The 20871-nt window shown below is 45.1% G+C and overlaps 1 protein-coding gene and 1 long non-coding RNA gene across 2 annotated transcripts in view; one reads left to right on the forward strand and one right to left on the reverse strand.

Moving 5' to 3' along the window:
• The first annotated feature begins 6879 nt into the window (after positions 1 to 6879).
• Positions 6880 to 20871, forward strand: part of LOC149372356 (uncharacterized) — a 30886-nt gene continuing 16894 nt past the window's right edge. Inside the window, exons 1-2 of the long non-coding RNA XR_016286992.1 lie at positions 6880 to 6947; positions 14318 to 14367. This is a non-coding gene — a long non-coding RNA (uncharacterized LOC149372356). The remainder of the gene's footprint in view (positions 6948 to 14317; positions 14368 to 20871) is intronic.
• Positions 11779 to 20871, reverse strand: part of LOC149372357 (xylosyl- and glucuronyltransferase LARGE2s-like) — a 30089-nt gene continuing 20996 nt past the window's right edge. The window contains exons 15-17 of the mRNA XM_089566819.1: positions 20012 to 20118; positions 19770 to 19935; positions 11779 to 18345 (exon numbers count right to left, since the gene is read on the reverse strand). Coding sequence (XP_089422945.1) covers positions 18118 to 18345; positions 19770 to 19935; positions 20012 to 20118 — 501 coding nt within the window. The 3' untranslated portion in view covers positions 11779 to 18117. The remainder of the gene's footprint in view (positions 18346 to 19769; positions 19936 to 20011; positions 20119 to 20871) is intronic.

A 20871-nucleotide genomic window follows, 5' to 3' on the forward strand; every position in this document is an offset into this window, starting at 1 on the left:
TTTGCCGTGAGCCTGAATCTATCGATCATTTTTGGCTCCATTGTCGTCGTTTCACCTCTTTGAGAAGAAGACTGCTGGAGTTGCCCTTACAGCAACTTGGCCTCAGTTTGAGCAGCCCACACTTGCTATCATTTGGTGCCACCACACTTGGGTTCAGCCACAGGTCTGTTTGTGATGCTGTTCAAAATTTCTTGCTGGAATCTCATCGACTACCTTGCTAACGCTTTCAGTATTTTCTTTTTATGCTTCATTTTTTTTTTCTTCGAATTATTCTCTTTTCTCTCTTTCTCTCTCTCTCAAATTCAATCTCCTTTATATATATATATATATATATATATATATATATATATATATATATATATATATATATATATATATATTATGATTATTATTATTCTTATTATTTGTTTTCAGTTTTGTTGATTTTTTTTTTTTTCCATCCTCTCCGTGCCCTTTTTGTGGTAGACTCCCCCGGTGTTCCTCTCCCGTGTGCTTTCCTTTTGCCTTTACTACGTACAGGTGAATACCAACCTTTTCCACCCGATTCTTGGCCGATCCCCCAGAGTGGGTATGTGCCATTCTGTCGTAGGCTACAACAACAACAACAACAACGACACGAGCGGACCGTGCGCAGCCCTTAATTTTTAAATGAAATCCTGGAACTTTTTATGTGCTTATTTAGCTTGTTTACGAGCCATATAACTGAATAAGTATAACGATACCACGTACGGGCATGTACGAAAGCCGAATAACAGAAACGTGTCCACACACGAGGACGCCAGGGCCCAGTGGTTGCAATATAATTGTGAGCTCCGCCCCGTGGCTCCCAAATAATTTCATGCTGCAAAAGTGACTCTTTGATTAACTTAAGCTTATATAACTGAAGCTGACGGCAGCAGTTAGCGTTGCTGTAACGGAAGGTGGCTGCCATGGGAGTCACCCGGAGGAGGGCCGACCAATTTCTGTGCAAGTAGGGTGGCGACTAGAAAAACGCGATGAAAAAGCACGGCACAATACATCCGGCCGTTCAACCCCGATGAATGAGGTGGGCTATGGCGATGCTAGCTACCATAGTCCTCCATAAAGCCAGCAATAAAATGCCAATAAGGTAGGGTGTCGGGCAGGGATACACGATCTCGCCAATGCTATTCACCGCCTGTTTACAGGAGGTATTCCGAGGCCTTCATCGGGAACAGATGGGGATAAGAGTCAGTGAAGAATACCAAAGTAATCTTCGATTCGCTGATGACGTTGCCTTGCTAAGTCACTCAGGAGATGAAATGCAAAGCATGATCAATGAGTTGGACAGGCAGAGCAGAATGGTGGGTCGAAAAATTAACATGCAGACAACCAAAGTAATGTTCAACAGTCTGGCAAGGGAACAGCAGTTCACAATTTTTAGCGAGATGCTGAAAGTGGTAAGGGAATATGTCTACTTAGGGCAGGTAGTGACCGCAGATCCAGATCATGAGAGGGAAATAGCTAGAAGAATAAGAATGGGGTAGAGCGCATATGGCAGGTTATCTCAGATCATGAATGGCAGTTTGCCAATATCCCTCAAGAGAAAAGTCTACAACAGCTGTATCTTACCGGTACTCACCTATGGGGCAGAAACGTGGAGGCTAACAAATAGGGTTCAGCTTAAGTTAAGGACAACGCAGCGAGCTATGGAAAAAGAAATGATAGGTGTAAAGTTAAGAGATCGGAAGCGGGCTGAGTGGGTGAGAGAACAGACGCGCGCTAATGACATCCTAGTTGAAATCAAGAGGAAGAAGTGGACTTGGGCAGGGCATGTAATGCGAAGGCAAGATAACCGCTGGTCCTTAAGGGTAACGGAGTGGATTCCAAGAGAAAGCAAACGTAGCAGGGGACGGCAGAAAGTTAAGTGGGCGGATGAGATTAAGAAGTTTGCGGGGATATGGGAGAGGCCTTTGCCCTGCAGTGGGCGTAGTCAGGATGGCGAATGAGGTAGACGCAGCTGCTAAACGCGCAGCGAGACGAGCTATATGCTCTTCAGGGGCAAACGACCTCGGAGTAAACGTGTGGGAAAACTTTATTTAGAAGCTTGGTCTTTTCCGTGAGTGCAGAAGGGAAAATGGTCGCCTTCCACTGCGTCTGTCGGTAAATACTGCTAATTATTGCCATTTCATCCACAACACTCGCGTTAGATTCGAGCGAAAGTTCTACCAGTGAATTTTCATTTTCTTTTGCTGCTGCTTTGTTTCTATGTCGACATCTCTTCATATTCTTCATCTTCTTCCGCAAGCCCACACCAGGATGATGATGACGAAAACACCTTAACTGTACCTAAAACTCGTGGTCAATCCCCCAATTCCGGGAGTCCGTTCGATCTTACATCCGCTCTTGTCCTTTCGGTCAGCTCTGATGTGCTCGGGGATCGGGACCAGGGTCTTCAGCGCGTTAGGACGAAGCAGGCAGACTACGGAGGGAAGCCTTCGGGAGGAATAGCGAGCTTTAAGGTTTATTTTACATTTTGTACAGTAGCAAGGAGACCGACGCCAGAAAATGGAGGAGGATGCTCTGGCACACCGCAGATTGCTGCTTAAATCCAGTTCACATTCCCCAGACACCCAGCTAGGGACTCTGATCTCTGGTTGAGCGTCCAATGGGCCGCTCGCGTCTTCTTAGGCTCCGCCTTCCCCACGTGGCACCGCACTCCGCACAGACACACACACACGGGCAAGGAGGAACTTGGCGTCTCTCAGTCGCGAACTGTTTGACCAGGCCCAAAGGTCGTTGCTGCTGTATGATGAGCTTGATCGATGGGGACGCGAGCGCTGACCGCTCACCGGTGACCTCTTCAGGGACAAATCAGCCGTGTTGCCCCTGCCTTGTCGGCTCCTCAGGGCGCACGCCGTTAATGAGTTGGCGGCGCCGTCGCCCCCGCTGTAGTCGCCACTGGGTCCCTTCCGTCGTTCCACGGTCAGTCCGGGAGAAGCGCCGCATCAGCCTCCCCGGCGAAGGGGATGAGACCCCTTTGTGTACGCCGACGCCGTCGCCAGTAGCTGCCCCACGCAATGTCTCTTGTCTTCCCCGAGCAGCAGCGCTTCGGCCAAAGTGGCCTGATGGCGCCCGACTGACTCGCCTGTTTCCGCTGCCAGTCCCCAGGAGCGCAGCCCGGCACCAGAGCCGCATTCAGCATCGCCGGCGAAGGGGATTAGAGCCTTTGTCCACGCCAACGCCGTCGCCAGAAGCCGCTCCCAGGCCAGCTTTTCCTTGCGTCTTCTCCGAGAAACAGCAGCGCTTTTGGCCGCATACCTGATGGCGCCTGACGGTCTCGCCGTTCTCCGCTGTCTGGGCCTCCGATCATTACAGCTCCTGCTGAATTTTGTGGATTGAGCTGGGCAGTATATATATAGGTCCGCCTATATTCCACAGTGTGCGCATTGTGGCTCATAGTCCTTGGGTTTTTGGCTAATATCTTCGTGTGGGCTAGTCGGCCAATCATCATGGAAAATGGCCGCGAAAAGGCAGCGCTTGTCCTGTGGCATATGTTTTTTCAATGTCGTTCTCATTTCCTTTGTACATATACACACACAGCGCTGTGTGTGTCTATCTGTCTTTCTGAGTCCTCGTCTTTTTGCGCTATACCTTTACCCTTGCAATACGAACAAAAAAGACCAAACGTCTACCCTTCCTTGTCTAGTTCACCTGATGGCGCGTATTCCCTTCTGCCTAGCCTATAGTGTTGTAGTATTTCCAAGTATGTGGTCAGCATGTTAGAGTAGTTGTGCTCGCCCGTTTTGTTGGGGTGCCCGATGTGTGCTCAGGTTGCGGCATGTACATTCACCTTCATTTTCCTCTAAGGAATGATACTGTGGTGTCCATGTGAGATTTGGATCTTAATGGCTGCCAGACCTATCCCGGCCCCGAGTATTTCCTACACGCTTCTTGCGAATCCACTATATCTGTGTTTTTCTGTGTGGTTATTGCGAGCGCGACGGCTGCCGCTCGAGTTAGGTCTGCGCCTGACTTATGCGCTATTTCTGAGGTTGCCATCCGAGCTCTGACTGCTGTCGTCATGATACCTCAAAGCGGCCCTGCCGCGTCTGTGTTTCTGTTGTTCTTTTATTGTTTTAAGGTGATGAGGAGAATGAACATTTATTTCGTCAGCCTGTGGAGCCGGTTATGTGGCCCATTAGAAACGACACCAGGAGTCATTGCTGGAAAAGTGGTCCAGAAAACCCCTAATGACGTCATCAGAAAAGAAAAAAAAAATCAGAAGGTGCGGGGAATTGGACCAAGGACCTCCAGACTGCGAGGCCACAAAACCGCGTAGCATCTTGGCGAATAAAGGTGTACCTAGTGTATGCGTTGCCCTACGACTGTATGCTAATGAGTAGTAGTGTCACTATACAAAGGAACGAAAAACTATAAATTAAAAAATTAATGCTTTCACCTTTAAAGCAGGCAAGTAGTCATAAGTGCCCTCTATAATTTTTTATGACTCCTTTCTTTCATTCTGGGTTACCGGATGCATCATGGAGGAAGAAGAGAGGCCGGAACTCAAGCCATAGCGAAACAATGGATCCAGGACCTTGTCACATACAGAAAAAGACCTGAGGTGCGATTTGTCTGCCTTAAATAAAAAGATGAAACAATTTTGTTGAACAAGCCTTTTCTAGCTTCGCTTGCGCGACACGCTAATTACCAAGCGCTGCCATCCTGATATGAGGACATATAAAGAATGGTGCGCTACATTTATTACTATAGACACATCAAAAAGATTTCAGCTGGGTTATTGTCTCCAGTAAAGTTGATATCTTGCACAAAATTATCAGCGCGCACAAGCAAAAAGAAACGTCAGAATGCATGCAGGTCCTTTGGCTCCCGGTCTGTGTTCTGCGCCATGTTCCTCGTTGTTTTTAATCACAAGGAAAAGCCCGAAAGTGTGAAGCCTAATATAAAGGGGGGAGAGGGTTGTAGCAAGTTACATTTTATTCAATGGCATTCGTAAATATGAGGCTTCAAAAATGGTTTGTTTGCCTTCGTAAGAGGACAACAGGTACAAAAAATTGGCGGGGGCTTAGCTTTGGTTAAGCCTGATAGGGTGCGAAAGCAGGTGTTTTATACTGCATATGCAGCGCCTCTAGCGGGAGGAGCGCGGCGCGCCGTGCCAAGCGGCCGCCACGAGCCGAGTTGGTAGCCCGTCTCTTGCTCCTCCTCCTATTCAGAGGTACGCAGAGGGGAGCAGTGCGAAAAATATTGTCCCATATTCCACCCCTCTTTCCAGAAGACCATGAACCGGAAGGCGCTATCATGAACGCTGCCTTTGGTTCATAAAGATCAACTCGTGAGATGTGCAGCCCAGACAAGAAAATTCTAAATCTACAACTAAAACAGGAATCCGATAGTCGATCGGCAAAAGAAGATGTGCCGTGGTTTGACCCGCAAAGCCAAAAAAAAAAAATGCTTTCTTCCCCAAAGATGACACAAAGGCGCGACACAATATATCCAGTTAGTTATTTTATATCGCTCTGAGAGACAGACGCAGCTGCAAAACGCGCCGCCCGAGCAGAGGCTCAGCGACGCCTACATCAGGATCCAACTGCACGCACGGCCTTATCAGAAGCGGCTACGTAAAGGCGACCGCGGTGATGACGCACACGCCGCCGACGACGCATGCAACTACACACCTAAACGACGAAAGGGGGGGGGGGGGGGGGGGTTTAAAGCCATATTTTAAAAGCTAATGCCGATTAATTATTCAGGTAAACGGCACGAGAAAAATACTAAGCCCGAGATAACGTAAGCCCTAACGACAATCACTTGATTTCAATTCGGAAGAACGCTGTGTTCTTTTTAAATCTTGATCCATTTCAGCTGGAACATCATGTTTATACCGCCTACAACCTGCGCATTCTGATCTTGTATACATTGCCAGGCCACTGAAAGAGCCCGACTGCAACGCAAGCTACATTGGCGAAACTAAGAGCAAAGAATACAACACAAAAACAACTCCCGCAACTTAAAAAAGCCCCTTGAGATTAAAACACTCCTACCGATGCAAACCGCTCAAGGGGCACCCGCCGCGGTGGCTCAGTGGTTAAGGCCCTCGTCTACCGAGCCGGAGTACCCGGGTTCGCACCCGTTCGCGGCGGCCGCGTTACGATGGAGGCGGAACGCAAAAGGTGCCGGTGTCCTGTGCGATGTCAGTGAACGGCACCTCTTTCTCTTCTTTCACTCCCACTTTCCTCCCTTTCCTTACTGCCCGGTTCAGGTGTCCACCGAGATATGCGAGACAGATACTGCGCCGTTACCTTTCCTCAAAAAGCAATTTACCGCTCAAGGGGCAACGGAAAGCAAAGGAAAAGACAAGATCTGCCATTCCTGCGCAGCCCTCGCAAACCGGCACCATGACTGACAGCCTTCTTCTACCCACCCTTTGCGTCCCCTTCATAACGGTGCCCTCCATCCCCAAACTACACCCTCATCTCCACTGTGCCCTTGCTGCTGCTCTGCTTGCTGGAAACCAAACTGCCCCCTGAAGGAGCCGAGCCGGCTACCAAATGTCGGGAGTTTTAGTGCGGCAGCACTACTATAGTGATACATGGAGGAAGGAAAGAACTCCATGGTCGGATACAGCTTGAGACTGCAGTGAAGCCCCGCCCACATTTAGGACCGCCGCACATAATTCATCCACAACAAAAAAGTAGTCCGTTGTGAAAACTTTTCTTGTTACCTAAACAAGAAGTTAATCGCAAGAAAAAACTAGCTCTAAAATTTTGCTCCCTCCGACATAAGTATCAAACATTAAATATATGATTTCGTTTGCTGTTGTGATTGGTAAGCGGAGTAACACAGGACGCCGCGTACCATGGCTCATTGTTGCCAACTGCTATTTCTTTTAGTTTTATCAGGAAATTAAACGGTGCAGTAACTGGCACATCTCGGTGGACACCCGAACCGCACTGTGAGGGACGGAGGTAGGTGGAAGTGAAGGATGGTTTGGTTTATTGGGTTTAACGTCCCAAAGCAACTCAGGCTATGAGGGACGCCGTAGTGAAGGGCTCCGGAAATTTCAACCACCTGGGGTTTTTTAACGTGCACTGACATCGCATAGTACACGGGCCTCTAGAATTTCAAGGTGCGGTTGTGCAGGGCTCCGGAATAATTTCGACCACCTGGGTTGGGGATCTTTAACACATTTTACGATTTCGGGCATACGTACATACGTGTCCGAAGCCTGGTTCGTGGCAGGTGGCCGGTTGTGGGCATCCTGCCCGGTCGGTACTCCTGGCAGGCCTTCAAGGTAAAGACCGTTAAGGTGAAGGCTTACATGATGAATTCGTTCCGGTCAAAGGCCTTTTATTTTTAGCACGCGATTCGCAACATGCTGTGGTTAGTTGCTGGCACTTTAAACGTGTACCGACATCGCACAGCAACACGGATGTTTTCGCATTTCGCCTCCATCGCGATGTGGCCGCCACGGGCGGGATTTGATCCAACGACCTCGTGCTCAGCAGCTGTGGCGTAAGGCTTAATCAGGTAATGTGGAATGTCACCAAAGCGCGTGCTGAGCGAATACAGTGAACGGCCGCGGAAACGGAGACGCGCCGAGGGGCAGCGCGTATGCGGCGGGCTGCACGCACCGCGCAAGAGCTCGAGGAGGAGCGGATTGCTCAGAGTGCGCGACGAGCTAAGCAACCCGGGAAGCGGCAGGCTGAGTAAAAGTACCTACAGGATGATCAGATATCTGTTGTTTATAATACTGAGAAAGCAGTTCGCTTTATCCTCGATGATTACTTTGATGCTCTTACCATACTGCTTTTACTCCAAGCCGAGGCTTCACACACGCGATAGGACTTTCCTGGAGGTTGGTCGAAGGCAGAGTGACGTAACATACATGTTACAAGTAATTTATTACTTGTAATTATAATAGGATACAACTTAAAAAAACAGCAGTTTCTAACACTGGGCCGCGATCCGCGGCGTCCTGTATTACTCCGCTGGCCAATCGCAACTGTAAACGAAATTAGCTTTTTAATGTTTGACTATATCAAGCAAAATTCATGTATCAAAATTCTAGAGCTCATAATCTTTTTTCTTGTGATAAGCTTCTTTTTTACCTAACAAGAAACATTTAAGCAGCGCACTACTTTGTTGTCGTGGATGAATACTGTGTGCGGAGGCTGAATGTGGGTGGAGCTTCACTGCAGACTTAAGTTGTATCTGACTATAGTTACATTTTCTTGTAATTTTTTAATTAATTACTTTTTCTAGAACTGTAACCTTCTGGGTAATTGTTACTTTGTGCTACGTTTTTTCCAAAAACAAGCCGTAACCAATGATACAGCTATGAGAACCTCAAACACTAGCGCTATTGGGGAATGTTTCCTTCTTGTCCGACCGACAGCAGACCTGCTGCGGAGAAGCATGCGCACAATCATGTCTGGACCACAACTGGGTCGCCAACGTCTTCTACGGCAGTTCTCGTCCCACTCTATAGGGGCGCCCCTATGTCAGTCAGATGATGCCACAACTTAACCTCCCCTACACCCAGCCTCATACACGACTTGTGCACTAGCAGTGTAGCATTGTGTAATTACGAGCTGGTGCTCAAGGTGTTCATACATTATAATGCCACCCTTCCCTCCAGCTCATACACTGAGAGAGTGGTCAGTGTAGCTGTTGATGTCTTCGCGAGAAAATGTGGGAAAATTAGAGATGCAAAGTTTGAAAACGATTCCTCTTGAAAATTAATGTGTAACAAAATATCAAGGAATCCTCAGTAGTTCATTGTAGTCTGAGTAAATCTGTTATGGCAATAAAAATTGGAAGGAAAGTAATGCAATAGTAATAGATTGCCTTTCTGTAATTACTTTCCTGGGGCTATGATTTACCACTCTAATCAGTTATATTTCAGTTGAAGTAATTGTAATTGGTAACTTATTTTCTGTAACATGCACTAGACTGGTCAAGGGCAGCAGTAGGTGAGCTGAGAGAAACATTCTAAGGTTCACAAGTTTTCAGAGAAATGAGAGAAGACACTGCTAAAGAATTATATCCAGTTCGATCATAACACTTTATTCTTTATTTTTTTTTCAGTATAAGAAAGCACCTTGTGCCTACTACTTATAAACGACTATACAATCGCTAGTGGTAAATATGTGACAGACATGAACACAAATAAGACCATGAGTCTTTTCTGGCAATCACAAAAAGCCTGAAGGACACACAAAGAGCAAAACACAGGAACATGTCAATGGCGAGGCATAGCCGTAGAGCATTGCGTTGGTAAAACAGGCGGACTAGAATGAGAAGGAATAGTGAATTTGGAAATGATGCACACTCACTGCTGCGCATGTATTATCATGTGGACGTGTTGCACAACCGTATATGCCAGTGTGCTCAAGCAACTGCACGTTTTTATTTTTGAAAGCTGAAGCACTTTGCCTTTCAGACACCAGTACTACTTCATTTTCACATTCTTTTTCTGGCATTTATGGAATGTAGAAAAGATGCAGTGCACTAGAAAACAGTGTGCCAATTGAAATAGGCTACTTGCAATTGCTTTGCCACTAGAAATGCAAGTCACATACCAACAATGGCTGCAACTCTAATCAGCAACAACAACAACTGCTCCCAGGATTTACTTTGTGCTGTCATAAAAACATAGCGCTGCAGTGAGTGGAGTTGTTTCAACGGCTTTCGACACCAAAGTTCAACATGCACTTGCATTTGGGGTGGATGTGCTGCTGATATATCCACAATTGCCATCCAAACTACAGCATGCTCCTCAGTGTCCACGGCGCTACATAAAAAGCAACATCTGACGGGCAGGCATGACTACTGCCCCTATATAACGAGCAAAAGGATGAGCGTTAGGAAAATGGCAATGGAAAAATACCCATATAAAATTTTTACCACTGCTTGAACGTAATAAACATACAAGCACATCAAAGATAGAACCAAAAATGTGCGCTACTTGAAGTGCAAAAAAAGGAGAAATTTGTGCCGCAAAATGTGTAAACTTCAGCAGAAGTAGTTTTTGAGCAAAATATATAAGAACGCTCTGTTAGATTAGAGTAAATATTAAGACTGGTCAAAAGTAATGGAACCCGAGCCGAGAAAGAATACAAGGCATTGGAAAGTGAACAGAGTGGAAAGGTTAAGGCATGCACATACGGGTTGTCCCAACTGAGTGCTCAGATGAACGTAGAACGAACCGAAGGCTCTGTGAGAACAAAACCGGCCATTTGCGGTCATTAAATGTGTCTCCTAGTCACGAGTACTTGACAGTGCCTAACCTATTATTCAATAGAAAATATTAGTTAACTTTTACACATTTCATTTATTGGTTGAGATCTGAATACGGAAGCATTGAGAATCGCCATGATTAAGTGCTTCATCTGGAAAAAAAAGAAAAGGTCCCATCTGGCTCTTCTTTTTGGTGGATAAAGAAACCCCATGAAATACAGAATACACCTGTGACAGCATGTGCCTGCTGTGATTGCCACAATCTCAATTGCACACTAAAGGAGAATAGTTGGCTTGATGCCTAGAGTGCTCTGCCAGAATGAGCTTTGCTTTTATGTCTGACCAATTCGTCACTGCTCTGTTGGATTTTGAGCACAACGCAGAATGGCTAGGCACACGAGCTCATTCTGTGGTGTGTCAACAGCCTTGAGCACTTATTTCTCTGCCAGAGCTAATCCAGAAAAGCCATCTGAGATAGCACACCAAAGATAAGACCAAGATAAGAGCAACTGAGTCAGGTGAGAGAGCATGCACTTGAGGCTCTGTCTTCCATGGCAGAAGAATGAATTGTCATGCAGTACTTCTTACGTGGTCTCCTTTCTTTACTGGCTAAAAATAACTGCGTGAAACTTGCCTTCACCGATGCTCTGCACTCAAGTGTTTCCCACTGCTCCTAACAATGTGCTCCTGACATTTCAATCGTTAAATCAAGTAAATAGTTAGCCAATTAATTTCTGTCCACTGGTTAATTAAATTAACATTAAAAACTTCATGATGAGAATATGCTGTCAGCGACAAACAGCTGGTTTCATTTGCATAAGGCCCTGTGATTTTTTTACATTCAAATCAGCATTCAATTGGGACAACCAGCTTATCAGAGTAGTGTACATGCAAAGCAGCAATATCAAGCAAAGTATTCGAAAATGGAGATGTTATAAGTACATAAAATACTGTTGGCTCAACTAATAAAGTGATATGACAAAAAGGAAATGCACAAGATAGGACCACAGAGTAAAAGGAAAAGAAAAGAGACATCATAAATTTATGCCACTTCAAAAGAGAAAGGTGCAATAAGCATAACCTCTTGATTGTTCTCAATAAATAAAGAGTGCAAATGGAATCTGTAATTACTAAACATGCAAAAATGCACTCAGAGTGCTATGAACAATATAAAAACTGACAAAAGACAAAAACAACTACAACAAATCAACATTGTTTAGCCAGAATACTTCCAGGCCAATCTTATTGGCACAGCAAGAAAAAGCAATGCAAAAGCTTAACAGAACTAAAAACGGACAGGCATTAATGTTCCTGCACACTTATAAGCAGACACTCATTTTTTCCACCGGCTAGTTAGTAACTCCATGAAGTCACTGTGCACCTGTAACGACTACTTGCTTAACTGATGGCTGGATGGCTTAACTGCTTCTTAACCTAGCCGAAAGGATGTGTGGCATGTACAATGAGCAAATACTGCACTCAGACAAGATCAAGTCCATGTGCAGAAACAGCAATGCCAAGCCAAAGCCCTGTCAAAGCTGCCAAGCCAAAGCTGCCCTGTCCTGTCCACTGTGTCATGCTCAGAGCAAGCCTTCAAATAAAATGATGGCAATGCATTGTATGTACAGGCTAAGAGAAGATTTCCTGCAACTAGTGTACTCTCCTGACCATGTGATGTCACTGCAGTGTCCTACATGTTTTAAAAGCAACCAACAACCAACATGAAATCTCTACATGTACAAATGATGCAAACCTATGCAGCGAAATGCTTGCTTTGGCACCTGTGCAATTCTTTCCACACATGAGAACGGTGCCATGATAAAACCATGTAAGTAACGCATGCACAGAAAGAACACAATGAACGCTTTGACACAGAAGCAACCATTCAAGTACCAACCTATTTCAGCCGGTCTTTAGTTTGCGACCCAGGCCACTTGCAATAGTGGCGATTATTCCACTGCAATCTGCAGCAGTGAAACACAGCCAATACTGTAGGGTGCATCAAACTGCTCTGCCCAACTATGCTAGGCTAAAAACTTACAGCCACAAAAATGCGCATAAAGTCTCCTTACCAGCCACTAGCAAGTGGCATATATGAATACAGCATGTATTTTGGCACAACAAAAAGCACAGGCAACGGTGCGCACAAGCCACATGGTGCAATAATTGCCCCCCCCCCCCCCCCCCCCCTATTTTCTTTCCTGCACAGTGCCCCACAGAAATGTGGTGATGCTTTCAGGAGCATTAGAATTTAGGAGCATTAGAATGATAAGAACTTTGTCTCGGACACTTTGGACTACACAGAGTGCAACACCTCTTAAAACACAATAGTTTCCTGAGATACACTAAAAATAATCCCTGCCAACACATTTTTCCCCCCAGAAAAAGCTCAGTGTCAAGAGAGGCGAATGGAGTAGTGCATTAAAGTAGCTGCTGCCAGTAGAGCTCGTGTATTATACACCAGAGGCACAACCCATGTCATTCTTGCAGGTAAATTTGTGGTTTACAAACTGAAACCGTGTAGCTTTTGATACAAGCACTTCTTTCTAATACCATCATCTCAACAAATAGCATAACTTGAATGTGGCTTGATTCCACCAATCTCTGAAGGCAAAAGCGTTATGCAGCAAGTGCTATATTACATTCACTTGAAACACTATACACTGCTTTGAAATGGCACCCTCATGATCAAAAACCACAAAATGAAGCTTTTTGTCTTTAAGTGCAAGAATCAGTTGTGGCTGACGATATTACACTGAAAGATATCAGCTCCAGTACCAGAGGCTTCTCTTTTACATCCCGAGTGTTGTACGGGTTAATTTAGGCCTTGATCATATAGTTGCATGTAGTCACTTGATTATTACCAAATGAAATACCTGCAAAATATATAATATTTTGCAGGTATGCACAATGTAATGTGCCCCACTGACAGCTTGCTGCCTTACAAGTTGAAATGGCACAGGTGCAAATCTATTAAGAACATGTCTGTCAATAGTGAGCAAAAATCCAGCATGAAGATTTAAACAAGAAACACCAAACATTGCAAAAAAAAATGCATTTCATTAACTTAATTGCACCGATGGCAGCCTTCGATCTGCACACTGATGCTCGTTGCCTATGCCATTGAAGCATAAATAGCCCGTCCATTTGCGTCACTACCTCAGTGTGAACAAGGCTCCCGTATCGGATCCGAACTATCAAGCATTTATTTCTTTTCAATGGTCGGTGTTTCTGCCTTTTCATCTTCGTGTCTATTCCAGACCAGATGCCTAGCTGTCAAACTCTCGACTTTGAAAATACAGAAGATTAACATCACAAAACAAAATGCCCACATCTCGGTGTCACATCAGCACAGTTTTTGTTAAGAGACTAGGCAGAACAATGCAGCTGCACAGGATGACAACACGAAGTGTGGCTAGACAACTTGCAAACTTGCTTCTGTCCATCGGAGTGCCCACATGCAACACATGGCATGCTAGCTTCCAAAGCACAAGGAACACGCACCATGGAGTGGAGACAGTTAAGTTGAAAGTCAGCACTCTGTTTTAGTATTTTGCCTTCTTTGTGCTCTTGTCTTGTGTTGCTGTCCTGCTCTACCGAGTCAGACCCCATCAACTCACCCAGCAGTGAAGTTTTGTCCGACTTCATTTCTAGTGTACTGCTTCACTGCTGAAACCACGTTAAAATCATTAATGTACAACTGTGTGAGCTTTAGTAAAAAAGAAATAAAAGGCCTCATAGCAATAACCAACACTCGGTATAAACTACAAGCCCGTTTGCTTGGGATATGCTCACACAAGTCAGCACCCATTATGGAGGCTCTGCTAAGTACACTGAAACCAGGACTAAAATCATAGGAACTATAATGAACATAACATTACCAGTAGAAAACAATGTAGGAGCTCAATAAGCATGTCCACAGTGCTAAAAGAACAAGTGAAAAGAGAAAAGTTCTGACAAAATGCACATTGTAATTACAATGCAGACTACGGTTCCCCCTTCTAGTGCACCATGGTGCAAGCATGCTGTGGTGTCAAAAAATCTGTTCCTCTGCCCCAACCAAACTGCTTACAGCCATGATGAACACAACTTGCAGGCTGCAGGATGTGCTTGGATACAAGTTTGCCAAACAGTGTATGCCCTGAGGTGTGTACAAATTATACAAGTTGATCTGAACATTATTTAAAGAGGGTGATACCTCTTTGATGTCTATCATCAGACTGTATATCATATTGATCATGAATGCATATTTGCGGCTTGTGTCACAAGCTTTCTGCACAAGTGCAGTGACATCTTAAAACATCTAAAAAAAAAACACACAACACATGCCTATGTGGCAAACTAAAAATTCTGGCGACGGCACGGTGCTCCACTGTCAGTAAAAATGTTTCTCGTGTGCAGAACTTGAGTAAAAGCTCCATTTGGCAAGGCAGAGCAAAAACTCAGAATAGGCATGCGCAGATATTTTTCGATGAACGTCACTAATGTGGGCAGACAGCTCAATATGCACCAAATAAAGTGTAAAAACAAAAGCTTGTTGTTGCCATAAAGTCATGGCCAGTCATGGTAATTGGAATAAATATATATCTTGTGCGGCTGCAGTGATTCAAAACATGGCAACCGTAAAGTTTCGGTTATTGTCCTGTGTCGAAGACATAGTGAAATGCAAAGAAAAGTGGTCCACCAAAATGAAAAATAATGATACTGATGCAATCACCGGACAGCTGGTTCCACAAAACTACATTACTAGCAGCCAGCATTCAACAATGCTTAAACAAACATGAAAGCCCGGACATCCGATGTTCCCGACTACTCTCGCCTCCTCTTGCTCATACCAACAGCCAAGACATTCATCATCACTAAGCACAGACTACGCTTACTCCATATCAAAAACAGCTCATCAGTAGTAGCAACAGCATGCAATGATGTTCAGTTCAAGGTGAGCTTCATTTCACCGTGCTTTCTTTTTAACGCTGATCATTCCACATAAAGCCATGATAGCAGAAAACTAAGTAACCAATGCAGCAGGACATGCCCTTTTCCACAAAAAATAACAAAGCACAACAACGCTTAGCTGCAATAAATGATGTCGTAGGTGCCATATTGGTACACCTCTGAGAATAGGACATAAGTCTCGCAGTTTGAAAGTGATATACATAGTATACAGTTCCCTTAGCAATGTCTACTAAATGAAGATGTACAGGTGGAATAAAAGCGTGGTTCAAAGCTGATAGTGAAACAGTTTTTTAGGCTTATTAACATAATTACGCAGAATGTCACAGCCATTTGAAAGCCCAGGAAAACTTGGATGCACCCTGTAAATGAGGCCTGATTAAGAGACCTAGTTAATTTTTTCAGAATCCATTCAAGCAGCACAGCACTTGTCTTTGAAAGGACAGGTATGGCAACCTCTGAAATCAAAGTGTACGAAGAAGTAAGCCTTCCAGCTTGTGCGCTTAAATGTGTGCCATGAACCCTGCTAACTGCCAGATATGGCCAAGGAAAGCCTGTCACAGCTCCGACCCTGGCAGCAATCTTAGCCACATTTCATGATTTTTAGTCTGTAGCTGTACACAGGAGCAGTGTTCTGACAGTTTGGACAGCAGTAAAATAAAAAGAGATCGTCACACAACATGAGTTTGTGCTTATAGAAAGCTTGCTTTGCAAATAAATGTCACTGTGGTGCACGATGCTTTGTAATCATAGTATTAAACCTTAATCGCATTATATACCAATGAATAGTTAATTACATTGCTATTTATTTTAACCACGTCCTGTTTCAAGTGCAAAGAGCGTGGAGGATGCCACAGATAGACAGGCATCTAAGTCGAACTAACAAAGGCCGAACACATCGCACACCAGCGTCTGTTACCGAAGGTTACAAAAGATCGAACACATGTGCTGTCTATCAGTTAATCCAATTGAATACCACTAATGACTATGCTGAGAAAGGCTCCACTTCTGACAGGATGTTAAAAATTAGATTAAGATTCATTCTAAGTTTCGTTTGCCAGTAATGCCTAATGGACGGTATCAATGTACGCACAGAAACTGGACCAAAAAAAGTCCCCATTTATCAGGACACACTTGAATGAAGACTGCCTGCACCAAATGCTTCTTTTTTTTTTAATGTATTGCCTGCCAGCGCTTTAGATTTGTAGAATAGTCAAAAACCTACATGATTAAGCAAAGCAGAAACAGCAGCCGTAACTGTGAATTCTACACTTACTCAAACATGAGCGCTACATGTTGATTGATATGTATTAGTATATGAGACAGCTAAAAGAAGATCTTGACTTGAAGAAAGACCTGCTACTTAGAAAAAAAAAATATCTGTCAGCTAACAATGCAAGTTTCAAGCTTGCCACTGGAATGTGGGCTATGTACATATCATTTAATAATTTATTAATTACACCTAATAAAATTAACTATTTTAATCCAATCCGTTCTCGAGATCACAACTTCCACTAACACAAGTGTGAAAGAAAAAAGAATCCTGCCTTGATGCTACTCATGTAACAGAATCGTAATGCAATGAATGGTGGAACATTGTGCACGCATATAATCACGACCCAGGAAACTGGTGTGAATTTGGCATTCATCGCCTCGTAGCTGCTGGTGGCCAATGTTAGCACTAATTCAATAAATGACAAATTTCAACAGGAGCGGTGTGCTGAATGTGATAGCATTAAGATAAGCGATGACAATGACACAAAGAGAAACACAGCTGTTTGTTCTTCAAGCAACACTGTCATCACTGCACATGAAGCCAAGCTCACACTATACATTCACACAATCCACACAAGCTGTCATGACACGAAAGGGACAATACAGCACATATACAGTACCGGGCTAGTTGGATAAGGGCACCCAAGTATGAACGAATCACAGAAGAAAAACCTCTTCTTCAGCACAGGGAGTCTGCCATACTTTATAAAGCATGACACCGCTTCCTCAGCTTCTTTGCAAGTGAGGCCTCTTCATGACCACCTACATGCTCCTGTGCTATGCGAGCTGTTGCAGTGATGGAATCGAGAACCCACACCAATTTGCAGACTGACCGAAGAAAGCTTTTAGTCTGTTTATGAAGAAATAAGCTGCTATCGCTGTCAACTCTACAAGCCACCTTTCATATGTTATAGCATGCGATGCATCTCCGGACAAGCTTTTCAACTGTGAAGACGAGGTTGAAAATTTAAAACACTCCTGCACACACTGGCGAAAAAAATCAGCTGTCTGCAGAATGTATATAAGAAGTCAAGTGTCTCACAGCCACTCTCAGGGGCCTTTGATCTTCACATCCGTTGAACTTGTGGAGGTCTGTTCACACCACACACACAAAAAAAAATTCACAGGGACATCTAATGCCATTATGTGCTGGTGATGCGATAGCACTAGCAGCTGTTGATATACCTTTACCGGAAGTGACATCACTTTCGATCTGGTGGTGTCACTTTGTAATGTCATGCCAATGGGTGAAATATATGACCAACAATGCATTTTGGCACCATGAGGCTTCTAATGCTATCAAACACACACACGCACAAAAAAAGGGAGCATCGCTATAGCGCGGCATGAGTAATTTACTGCAGGAGCCGCCCAATGACAACAAACTGACGCTGCGCCATAAATGCAACTTCTTACAAGCTCGAACAAGCCTTGATGAGTTCATCGACTATGCTGCCTGATGATCACTAAAACTGACCATATGTAACCAGCGCTGAAATGCACGATCGTCACTCTCTTGCGTGCCCTTATCGAACAAAGCCAGCAGCTTCCACAGAGAGACGGCCAGCGGCACCAACTTGTGGCAACCGGCTGTTGGAAAGACAATGGGAGGCACCTGGCCATGGCATAGCAGCAGCAGCAGCAGCAGCAGCAGCAGAAGGCAGGCGATCACCTGCGCCGACGGCGGTCGGGGGCGGCCGAAAAAGTGCGCCCGTAGCGCAGCGAGAGGTCCCTGGCAAACTCGCTCTTCAGCAGGGAGAGGCACTTGCGGTACTGGCTGCTCGACCGGAAGCGGGCAATGTCCAGCGACGGTGCGTGCGGCATGTGCACCATGAAACCGTTGGGCAGCACCACAAACTCATAGCCCTGGGCGTGCAGCTCCATGATGTGCGATACCTGCAGCAGCAGCAGCAGCAGTAGCAAGAACAGGTGAGCAGCATGCATGCAGAGAAGTGTGGAGCTAAAATATAAGGGAGGGAACGGCCCTCTCTTAGCACATTTGTGTGGGTGAGCATAACCAGATAAAGTTGCACAAGAGACAGGTACTGATGTAGGCGCATACACTGGCACCAAGTGAGCGACTGCTGCTCTGAGAAGAGACTGGCTGGAGCAGCTGGGGCAGTAACTTACGTGTGCTCCCCACCACTTCCAAGCCTCAGCACCAAAAAATCATGCGCAAGTAGCCCGCCACCTTACGACCTTTGAATCCTTGCCACATTTTGGCTGAAACAGCAACTGCAATTTCGAAGTGCAGCTCTATACCTTGCCTTTTTTTTATTTTATAGCAGTAAGTCCTAGCATAATGAACGTTATGTTGTAGCTGACTGCTTTGTCTTCAACTGCAACTCTTACTGTGCATGCATAAGCTAAAATTTTGGAGTCATTTCTCTAGATAAAGGAAAGCATGTCGCATTGTACTTTTAATGTGTGCAGTCTACAAAAACATAGTAAATGTGACAAACTGTAGAGCAGTTAAAGTTTGGGTGTAGCGCAGATGATTGGTGCTGCTTCATCTCCGCATCATTGGTGATCATGTGACACCTATGACATCATTGCTATCGAGACCAATCAAGGAATTTTCTGACATCCGATGGAGGGATTTTGGTGCGATGACAGCTCTATTGCTATCGCATCAAAATCTCTGGTCCCTTAACCATAGGCCTCCACAGTTCTCTCCATAAGGGGGCGGCACAGTTCATGGTAGCGCCTGCTCATGTCTTCCAGATAGCAGAGAACAACATGATACAAAATTTGCACCTCTCTTCCCCATGTCTATTAGGGGCCGCACTGCCGCACACGAGCTATGAGGGACGTCGCAGTCGAGGGCTCCGGATTAATTTAGTCCACCTGCGCACTGACATCGAACAGCACATGGACGTTTTTGCTTTTTGCCTCCACTGAAACATGGCTGCTGTGGCTGGGATCAAACCCATGACCTTGGGATCAGCAGCTGAACGCCAAAGCCACTGAGGCACTGAGGCAGCTGTGGATGAATCCATGAACTGAAGTTTTCTTTGAAACCAAGGCTTGCATTCCTTCATTATGCAATTTGGACAAAATCAGGAGGTTACTGTTACATATATGCGTTCACCTTATAATCTAATGAATTTGTTACATGCTCCAATTAGCAATACAGCAAAGGCATAAAAAAAATGCACTTCTTTGACACTCTTTAAATATTTGAAAGGGGCAGGAGAAAGTTGATGACATATGTCATTACTGATGAAGGACAAACTAGCACACTCAAAGGCAGCCGTATCTGCCTCCTGTCAGTGCAGCTGGAATTGCAACACGACTGAGCAAAAAAAAAAGGTCCGCACCTTGTTCCAGCCAAAGCCAACAAAGCGCTTGTCATATTCGGGCACATCTCGCTTGACGACCACGTAGGGCTCGAAGTTGGACTCCCAATTCACGACGTAAGGCGTTGTAGCCGTCCGCCACTTAGCATAGTTGGTTGGCGCATGGCCTTTCTGCCACACATGGTACCTGCGATTTTATGATGGAAATGTCAGGCTCCATCAGCAAAGTCAGACACTGAGCTTTTACAAGAGGGAAGGCTTGCCTGAACGTGAAAAGCGTCCCCATGTCCAACATGGAAAGCAGTTCGGCCTTGGTCTTTGGGAAACTCAGCCGGTACCTCTGAGTCTCAAATGCAGGCACTATCAGCGCCTACAGGAAGAAGAGCAAGAACGGCACTTTGTGATCCACAATAACTGTTGAATGAAGCACAAAAGCATTTAACGACAATTTCACTACACAAAAATGTCGATTCGCATTTTTCGGCACAAGCTCTAACAGCTCCTTTCTAGTGCTCGCAGAATTCATTCCGCATTTGGCAATGGCGAAAGTAGCCAAAATCTCTCCTTAGTCGTATTTGGATGCTTCGCTCTCTTGCATCCATACATTGTGGGGAAGCCACCACGGCGACCAACTCTCGCAGTGTTTTCAGTTTTCCTGCCGCGTTTCTCAGACTTGGTCCATTCGTATGTAAAGCACATCGTTTAAGTTCTCAGCTACTCTTCCCCCTTGCCCCTGGGCACAGCGAAGAAGCTGCTGCATTTCTCTTCATCTCACGTTCCTGCAGGAAAGGCCCACCCATACATTAGTGCAGTTATTATTATTATTATTATTGGTGCTCTGCTCCTTTGCACCTCAGCACTGCAGAGAAGCAACTATGGCAGCTTACAGCCGCTGCAGTCCAGCTTTTCACATTGCGAGCTACCATTCAGCCTATCTGAATGTTTACACAAGTGCAGTTAGTCGCTAAACGTATTATATGACCAGAATTTGTTGAAATTTTAAATATAGTAGCCGGGAAATTGTGTTATCCAGGAACATGTTACCACAGAGAAAAATGGTGCAACTCTTGTAAGATCTGCGATTCTGAGCGCACGAACTGGGAAATCGTATGAAATGAGAACG

This window comes from Amblyomma mixtum, chromosome 1, assembly GCF_055824585.1.
Source record: "Amblyomma mixtum isolate Tamu chromosome 1, ASM5582458v1, whole genome shotgun sequence".
Taxonomy (NCBI): Eukaryota; Metazoa; Arthropoda; class Arachnida; order Ixodida; family Ixodidae; genus Amblyomma; species Amblyomma mixtum.